Raw genomic sequence first — 10,000 nt, forward strand, 5'->3', positions numbered from 1 at the left:
GAGGGAGGGAGGCAGAGTAAGGGAGTGAGGAAGAGAGGGAGGAGAGAGGGTAGGACAGAGGAAGGGAGGGAGGGGTAGGACAAAGGAAAGGGAAGAGAGGGAGGGAGGGAGAGTAAGGGAGTGAGGAAGAGAGGGAGGCGAAGTAGGTAGGACAAGGAAGGGGAAGAGAGAGGGAGTGAAGAATTGAGGAAGAGAGGGAGGAGAGAAGGGGTAGGACAGGGGAAAGGGAAGAGAGAGAGACGAAGAGAGGGAGATGGAGTGAGGAAGAGAGGGGTATGTCAGAGGAAGAGAAGGAGGAGATAGGGAGGCGGGGAGGAGGGGGATAAGGGTAGAGGCCATGTAGGTCACTGCGTTGGAGGCCATCAACACCGCCGCCACATGGGCCTCAAGTTGCTTTATGTATGTCCTCATGCACGTGGAGTGCGCGTGAGCGGAGGAAGGTGATGATGATGATGGTGATGGTGGTGGTGATGGTGATGGTGGTGGTGATGATGATGATGGTGGTAGTGGTGGTGATGATGATGACGACGACGATGATGGTGGTGATAATGGCGACGATGATGATGGCGTCGATAATGGTGATGACGATGATCGCGACGATGATGATAGTGATGATGATGACAGTGATTACGATGATGATGATGGCGATCGCGGTGTTGATGATCGCGGTGATGGTGATGATGAAGGTCGACGATGATGGAGATGGCGATGATGATGATGATGGTGATAATGATTATGTCGATAATTATGAGGGTGATAGCGGTGATGATGATGTTAATGTGATAGCGATGATGTTGATGATGGTGATGATGATATTGATATTATTAGTATAATTATGACTTGTAGTGAATATTATTTTTTATGTCGCTATTTATTATCTATTTCATCTATGCCTTTTTTATCTTGTTTTCTCTTGTGTTTTTGTGAACGTTACTATTCTTGTCCTCGTATTTATCATTAACATATTCTATTCTGAAGGCAAGCCACAGTGAGTTAATGTCTGTTGCATGTCATATACGTCTCACCCCCCACCCCCACCCCGCCCCTCCTTCATTTCCATTTTCTTTCTCTTCCTTGGTTGTTTTTGCTAATGATAAGGATTTATTTTTATTTTATTTTTTATGTATTTCGAATTATTTTATTTTTTGTTTCGTCATAAAAGACATGGGCGTTTCCGTGTTGTTGTTTTTTGGGAGACTAATATAAAGAGGATTTATCTTCTGTTTGGTTGTGTTTTCGTTGCGATAAAAAAAGTGTTTGTTGCATTGTGTTTGTTCGCTTTGGTGTACTTATTAATAATTCTAGGCGAGATGTTTAGCTTAAACACGTACAATCTCTCTTTCTCTCTCTTTCTCTCTCTCTCTCTCTCTCTCTCTCTCTCTCTCTCTCTCTCTCTCTCTCTCTCTCTCTCTCTCTCTCTCTCTCTCTCTCTCTATGTATATATATATATATATATATATATATATATATATATATATATATATATATATGTGTGTGTGTGTGTGTGTGTGTGTGTGTGTGTGTGTGTGTGTGTGTGTGTGTGTGTGTGTGTGTGTATGTATGTATGTGTGTATGTACACATATATACATACATACATACATACATACATACATACATACATACATACATACTAACATACATATATATTCACATAATTTTTTTCCTTTTCTTTCTTTTTTTTATACGTGTGTCAACCTGGCGCCAAGTCTTCCTCGTTCTGGTCTGGTAGTGAAAGTGAATCCGTGTGTGTGTCTGTGTGTGTCTGTGTGCACATTTGTGCGTGTGTGTGTATTGTCTGCTTGATTGTTTTCGATTGCTTATTTGTTTGTTGTGTTTGTTTTTAATATGATTATACCTTGCCCGTCTGTTTATGTTTTTGTATGTAGGGATATCGATCCACCATCTACCTGTTTAACTGCACCCCCCCCCCCCCCCGCCAGCTGACCCGAAACCTGCCAGAAATCGCCTTAGCAATCCGGGGGGTGGGTGGGAGGTGAGGGGGGAGGGGGGGGGGTTCAGGGATATGTGTAAGAGACGGTCCTTTTGGGGGTCGAAGGAGAAGGCCTCAGAGGGTATGTTCTATTGTTTTTTTTTCTTCTTTTTCTTTTTCTTTCTTTTTTTTCGTGTTGTTCTTTTGGTTTTGGCGTCTGTCTGGAACAACTAGATTGCCGGGGCGGGGCCTTGGAAAGCGAAAGTGGCTACGGACGGAACGGGTTTTCACGTTGGGGTGGGACGTGAACTACCCGAATTAGTATACGCTGATATACATACGTATAATCACGCATCTACCTACCCACTAATGCACCTACTTACCTACCCACCCACCCACCAGATAACCCACTAATCTACCTACCCACCCACTCGCCCACCCATATATCTACCCATCCACCCACCAACCCACTCACCCACCCATTCACCCACTCATATACCTACCCACCCACCCATATACCTCCCCGCTCACTCACCCACCCACCAACCCACTCACCCACGCATATACCTACCGACCCACCCATATATCTACCCATCCACCCACTCACCCACCCATATACCTACCCACCCACTCACCCATATATTTACCCATCCACCCACTCACCTACCCATATACCTACCCACCCACCCACCCATACACACGTCTGTCCGCTCGTCCGCCCGTCCGTTCCAGCCCGTAACCTCCCCGGGAGACGGTCTTCTATCCTTCAAGGTTTCGTCTCAGCTGCAAGGTTTGTTTACCTTCCGCGTTGGCCTGCGGTGGAGTGGGATTAGGGGGGGAGGGGGGGGCGTGGGGATGGGGTTGGTGGGCGGGGGCGGATGGAGGAGGGAGTAGGGAGGGTGGGGAGTTGGTGGGAAGGAGGGTGGGGAGGGTAGGCGGGGTGGAGTGAGGGAAATAGGAAGGGTGGGCGTTGGTGGGAGGGGGAGGGTGGGGGTTGAGTGGGAGGGGGCAGGGTGGGGGTTGTGGGAGGAGGAGAGTGAGTGGGAGAGGGATATTTTATATGACCCCGTTGCTGAATTTGGCGAGAGGGGTTGGAGGGGGAGGGGAAGGGGAGTGGAGGGGGTTGGATTGGGTCAAGAAGGCGATGGAGGAACAGGAAGGGAGGCGAGGGGAGGGGAGGGGAGGGGACGGGAGGAAGAGGGAGGGTCAACAATAGAGGAGCTTATGGAGTCTTTTTTCAGGTATATAATGAATATATTTTGGTTGTATTTTTAATCTGATAATGGCGTGTCTCTGTTAGTGATTTTTTTTCTTTTTATTATTACTATTTTATTGTTTTATTATTATTATTGATATTATTATTTCATCATTATTTATTTTTGAGAAGTGCATTGTTTTGTCTTCGTTAAATAATTATTATTTTTGTTCGACGTTATCTCTTCTGTGCATTTGTGTTTTTGTGTCTTTTGTCCTTTTTTGGTCATCTTATTTAATTTATTTGTTTTGTATTTCTTTGACTTGAAGATGTATATTGATTATTGTTCTTTTGATTATATATTTTTTAAACATTTCTGTTATTGTTATTGTTATTATTAATAATAATATTTGTATTAGTAGTAGTATTGTTGTTATTATTAATACTATTTTATCTATTACTATAACTATTACTATTTCGGTTACTATCAGTGTTATTATTATTATTTTTACTACTACTATGACAGATATTATTATTATTATTATTATTATTATTATTATTATTATTATTATAGATTATTATTGTTATCAATGGTATTATCATTGATATTGCTTCAAATGTATTTATTATTTTTTTATTACGTGTAGTTTTATTCATGTTTTTCTTATTCTTGTTTTTGGCACATATTGTTATTGCAATCACCTCTTATCCATTACTATCTTTATCAATTTATTCATATTTATCTTCGAACTCCGCCAAGGCAAACCTCTCCCACGCGCGGAAAGTGTTCGATTCGCTTCGATTGGCTTCGAACATTTCGGTTCGTTCGACTTACTATCCGAGTGGGTGGGAAAATACTGCTTCTTGTGAAATGAATTATGGGTGGGTGGGAAATGCTGATTCTGGTGAAATTAATAAAGTGTGGGTGGGAAATGCTGATTCTGTGAAATGAATTACGTGTGGGTGGGAAATGCTGATTCTGGTGAAATTAATAAAGTGTGGGTGGGAAATGCTGATTCTGGTGAAATGAATTACGTGTGGGTGGGAAAATGCTGATTCTGGTGAAATGATTATGTGGGTGGGAAATGCTGATTCTGGTGAAATGATTATGTGGGTGGGAAATGCTGTTTCTGTGAAATGAATTACGTGTGGGTGGGAAATGCTGTTTCTGTGAAATGAATTACGTGTGGCTGGGAAATGCTGCTTCTGATGAAATGAATATGTGGGTGGGAAATTCTGATTCTGTGAAATGAATTACGTGTGGGTGGGAAGATGCTTCTTCTGTGAAATGAATTATATGTGGGTGGGAAATGCTGATTCTGGTGAAATTGATTACGTGTGGGTGGGAAGTGCTGCTTCTGATTAAATTAATTATGTGTGGGTGGGAAATGCTTCTTCTGGTGAAATGAATATGTGGGTGAGAAATGCTGCTTGTGGTGAAATTAATTATGGGTGGGTGAGAAATGCTATTTCTGGTGACAGGATTAATATGTGGGTGGGAAATGCTGCTTCTGATGAAATTAATATGTGGGTGCGAAATGCTGTTTTTAAAGAAATGAATTTGTGGGTGGGAAATGCTGCTTCTGATGAAATGGATTTGTGGGTGGGAATTGCCGTTTTTAATGAAATGAATTTTATGTGGGTGGGAAGTGTTGCCTCCGGTGAATTGAATTGCGTGTGGGTAGGAAATGCTGCTCCTGATGAAATGAAGTATGTGTTTTGTTGCAAATGTTTTGGGAATTTTACTGAAAGGGGATGAGCTTGCCACAGTCGGGATGCTGGTTGATGTTTTACACTCTCTCTCTCTCTCTCTCTCTCTCTCTCTCTCTCTCTCTCTCTCTCTCTCTCTCTCTCTCTCTCTCTCTCTCTCTCTCTCTCTCTCTCTCTCTCTCTCTCTCTCTCTCTCTCTCTCTCTCTCTCCTTCCCCTTCCTACCCTCCCCTTCTTCCCCCAATTCTTCGTTTTTATCTATTGTCTTTTCTTGTGTTTTCGTCTCTTCTCTCTTTCCCTTTCTCGTGCGTAGCTATGTGTGCGTAGGTATGTTTGTCTGTAATTCTTGTGTTCGTTTGCTTTTTGGTGTTTGTTTTTGAAAATTCCTTTCTTCCGTCTTTGCTGTTCACTTGTCTTCCCTCCGTTGGTTTGTGGATCCTTCCCTTCCGTTCCTCACGCCCTCTTACCCTCCTTCCTTCCTTCCTTCCTTCCTTCCTTCCTTCCTTCCTTCCTTCCTTCCTTCCTTCCTTTCTAAGCTACTGCCTTCCCTCTTTTCCACTCTCCGCTTTCCTGTCTCCCGCTTTCTCATTCTCTCTCTCACACTTTCACTTCTCCACACCTGTGTATCCTCCCCTCACCCCTACCCTTTTCACACCCCTTCCTCCCCCCCCTCCTCTACCCCCTTCCTCCCCTCCTCCTCTACCCCCTTTATCCCCCCTCCCCCCTCCTCTACCCCCTTTCTCCCCCCCCTCCTCTACCCCCTTTCTCCCCCTTCCTTTACCCCCTCCTCCCCTCACCCCCTTCCTCCCCTCACCCCTTCCTCCCCTTACCCCCTCCCTCCCCTCACCCCTTCCTTAAGCCATACGTCTTTCATTCTTGAAGAAAAAAATTAAGCCTAAGAAACGGCGTATAGAAAAAAAATCCATTAGGCAGACATTACCCAAGAGCCAAGACCTATGAATTTCGTAAGGTGTCGATAGCTGTGAAATTGTATTTAAAACGAATGGTGGTTCTCTTTACTAAAGGTATTTTTTAATTTTGTAACTAGATTTATTTTTTTTACTTTTACTTTCCCTATATATTGTTTATTGTTGTTGTTTATTTGTTTTACTTTCTCTTTTTTCCTAATTAATGTATTTATATTTTCCAACATTAATGATATATGTATTTGTTAGCTAAGCATCGTGTCTGTCATGAGTTCATCGAATAAAATTTATTCATTTATTGATTTATCTCTTTTTTTCTCTTACTTCCCTTTTATTCCTAATTTTTCTCTTACTTCCCTTTTATTCCTAATTTTTCCCTTTCTCTCCTTTTAATCCCACTTCTCCCATGAGTTCATCGAGTAAAATGTATTCACTTTTTGGATTATCTTTTTCTCTTATTTCTCTTTCATTCCATTTTTTCCATTCTCTCCTTTTAATCCCACTTTCCCCTTATTAATTCCCGTCTTTCTCCATTCCAGAAACCCGGCCTAACAGTTGCCATAAAAAGCATCACGAAAAAGAACATCGCGAAGAGCCAGAATCTCTTGGGGAAAGAAATAAAAATCCTTAAGGTAAGTGAAGGAGTTTTTTATCACTTGTTTTGTGTTGTTGTTTTTTAAAGGATTTTTTTAAAGGATTTTTTAAAAGGATTTTTTAAAGGATTTTTTTTAGGGGTTGGTGGTTTGAAAGTGTGGAAGGGAGGGGGTAAGGGGGTGAGGGGAGGAGTGGAGTGGGGGGTGGAAGGGTGGAGAGAGAGAGAAAGGGAGGGAAGTTTTTTTTTTTTGTGTGTGTGTGTGTGTGTGTGTGTGTGTGTGTGTGTGTGTATGCTTGAGAGTGGGGGAAAAGGTCTGTGTGTAGGTGCTTACATTCGTACAGATATAGATATTGACATTACATACATAGGCCTACCTGTGAAGATTCACACAAACAAACAAAAGATACAAATGTCCGTAACCCTATATCCCGTCTTCCCGTACCATATCCTGACCCACCCCCTCTCCTCGCCCCTACTCCCCCTCCCTCTTCCCCCGTTTATCTCCTCGTCAGCCTCCCATTTAACCCTCTCATCCTTCATTCTCCCTTGTCGCTCTCACCCTTCATTCTCACTTGTCGCTCTCACTTGTCGCTCTCACCCTTCATTCTCACTTGTCGCTCTCACCCTTCTCTCTCACTTGTCGCTCTCACCCTTCACTCTCACTTGTCGCTCTCACCCTTCGCTCTCACTTGTCGCTCTCACTTATCGCTCTCACTAGTCGCTCTCACCCTTCACTCTCACTTGTCGCTCTCACCCTTCACTCTCACTTGTCGCTCTCACCCTTCACTCTCACCCACCCTCAGCCGTGGGGGACTCTACCTCAAGAAATCGGTACCCTTCGGTTGCGCGGCTCGTGTGACGGGCGGGCGGCGGTGGGGTGTGGCGAGGGGGGAGGGGGGCGTGGCGAGGGGGGAGGGGGGAAGGTGGTAGATGGGTGGGTGGGTTAGCGTTTGGATTGGTGTTCAAAGATGAAGGAAGGGAGAAGAGAAAGAAGGAATGGCGAGAGAGAGAGAGAGACAGACAGACAGATAGACAGACACACAGATGATTCAACCCAATTCATTTCTTTTATTTAATTAAGTGTCACTCTACATAGTATTTTATTCTACAGTTAGCAAAGCTTTTGTATTTGTATCCAGACAGGCAGACATGTAGGCCTACTTTCAAGGAAGTTCCAGCATACATTGATAATGTTTAGAAAGTGTGATTGCGATATGGAAATGCGTTAGCTCAATGACGGTGGGAATAGAAATAGAAATAAAAATGGAATAGAAAAGAATCTGGAATGACGTAGCAGTTTCGTATAAGGCTCCGTCATTGTAGTAGACGGTATAGACATCGCTTTGAAGAATTTCTCAAGCTTAATTAGGTCTTACAGACTTTGGCCGATTGCGCTACAAATCCACGTGATGTGTTTAATTTTGTAACCGCGGAGTGGAAGTCGAACGTGTTTACAATTTACATAATTTGTCGGTGTGTTTAGCACTCTTTTCCTCTTATATTTCATGCGTAATTTGTCGATTCAAGTAGAGACTCCCCTTTCGAGTTAATATTTGGAATTCCACTTCATATCTCGCTTATGAATACACACTACACGTGCACGCACACACGCACGCCTACACACACGCACACAGTCCGGATAGCGGGAAGAGGTGTGGGTCATGATTGTCGAAGTTTTTTTTTCGTTCTATCGGTATTGTGGTTCGTTCTGTCTCCTCTTGCTGTTCTTCTAACTCCTCGTCATCATCATCTTCCTCTTCGTCCTCTCCTTTTGTTCTTCTTCTTTCTCTTCCTCTCTCTCTCCTTTTCTTCTTCTTCCTCCTCCTTCTCCTCTTCCTCCTCCTCCTCCAGCACCTCTTCTTCTTCTTCCTCCTCCTCCTCCTCCTCCTCCTCCTCCTCCTCCTCCTCCTCCTCCTCCTCCTCCTCCTCTTCCTCCTCCCCCCCTCCTCCAAGTCCCCCCTCCACCTCCCCTCTCCTCATCTTCCTCTTCCTCCTTCCCTCCCTCTCTCAACATGTGCACCGCACCTGTAACGTTTCTCAAGTATTTAAAGCTCATCTTGACCTTTGACTTAAAGTTTATTCCTTCCCTCCCCTCCCCCTCCCTCCCTCCCTCTCCCAACTCCTCACACCACCTCATGCCTCACTCCGCTACCCCTCCTCCCCCACCGTATCCACCCTTCCTCCTTCACCCACCCCAACTCCCTTCACCCTGCTAAACCCTCCCCTCACACCCCCATCGCATCCCCCTCCCTTCCCGCCTCGCCTTCCCCACTAACCCTTCCCCTCCACCCTCCCCACCTCCCCCTTCCCCCCCCTCAATCGCCATATTTGTACCCGTGTTTCTCTTCTTTTTCGAAGGGGTGTGGCGGGAGACCTCGGCGAGATGATTGCAGCCAAGTGTCTCTCGTGCATGTGTGCGCGTGCGTGCGTGTGTGTGTGTGTGTGTGTGTATGTGTGCGTGTGTGTGTGTGTGTGTGTGTGTGTGTGTGTGTGTGTGTGTGTGTGTGTGTGTGTGTGTGTGTGTGTGTGTGTGTGTGTGTGTGTGTGTGTGTGTCTTTGTGTGTCTGTGTGTGTGTCTTTGTGTGTGTCTGTGTGTCTGTTAAGGCAGCAATACATAATTCACGTATGCATATCCCTGTATACACATCCATACGAGAGGAAGAAAAAGAGGGACAGGCAGAAAAAGGAAGAAAGGAAGGGACAAGGAGGGAGAAAGTAAGAGAAACAGCAGACAAGCTTACATAAAGAGCGCCCGTGTCAAGCATTCAAGCAGGCAGGCAGAGGCAGTGCATGATTAACAGACATAGTCCTGGTGCTCATGCCGACGACAGATTTAAATGCGTTAAGCCTTTGCCGTTGCATGTTGATGCTGCAAGTGATGGCAACGAGGAATTTAGATTAGCTGAGAGGCATTCAACTGCGCTACATTTTTTTTTTTTTTTTTTTTTTGATTGGTAATGATGATGCTTGGGGTAAGGGTTGTAAGGGTGGGATGGAAAGGTGTCAGTATTATTGGTTTTATTATGGATGATGTTTTCGTTTTGTGTTTCTGTTTGTTGTTGTTGTTTTGTTATTATGGAAGTATTTATACGGTTACTGTTACCGTCAATATTACTATTATTATAACTATTACTACAGTTATTAAGTTACTATTATTATTATCATTATAAGTTACTATTGTCATTATCATTATAAGTTACTATTGTCATGACTAGTATCATGACTAGTATTCGTAGCCTACATGGAGCCAGATTAAGGTTAGGGTTAGTGAAGGAAATGTGTCATGCAAACGGGTCATGAAACAGACAAGCCCTCGCCCCCCCCCCTGTTCGAACACCGTGTCGTAGATAAGAAACCCATTATTTTGTGACTCAACTGCCCTACCTCCCACGGTGGATTTTTTGTTGTTTTTGTTTTTGTTTTGGCGTCTTCAAGTGGTGTTTTTTTGTTTTTGTTTTGTTTTGGCTTCCTTGTTTTGAGTTTTTTGTTTTGTTTTTATTTTGGATTCTTTGGTTTTTGTTTTGGATTCTTTGTTTGTTTGTTTTTTGTTTTGTTTTGGCTTCTTTTTTCGGTGATGTGTTTCTTTTATTTGTTTGTTTGTTTGGATGAGTTTTTTTCTTTTTTTTTGCTTTGAATGTTTTTCT

General features: G+C 43.7%; 1 protein-coding gene across 2 annotated transcripts in view; it reads left to right on the top strand.

Moving 5' to 3' along the window:
* Atg1 (serine/threonine-protein kinase unc-51-like protein Atg1) overlaps positions 1-10,000 on the top strand; it is a 299,200-nt gene that overhangs the window by 24,855 nt on the left and 264,345 nt on the right. For both annotated transcript variants that reach the window (XM_070129216.1, XM_070129217.1), the window contains exon 2: positions 6,301-6,393. In XM_070129216.1, coding sequence (XP_069985317.1) covers positions 6,301-6,393 — 93 coding nt within the window. The remainder of the gene's footprint in view (positions 1-6,300; positions 6,394-10,000) is intronic.

The sequence above is a fragment of the Penaeus vannamei genome, chromosome 13, assembly GCF_042767895.1.
Source record: "Penaeus vannamei isolate JL-2024 chromosome 13, ASM4276789v1, whole genome shotgun sequence".
NCBI lineage: Eukaryota > Metazoa > Arthropoda > Malacostraca > Decapoda > Penaeidae > Penaeus > Penaeus vannamei.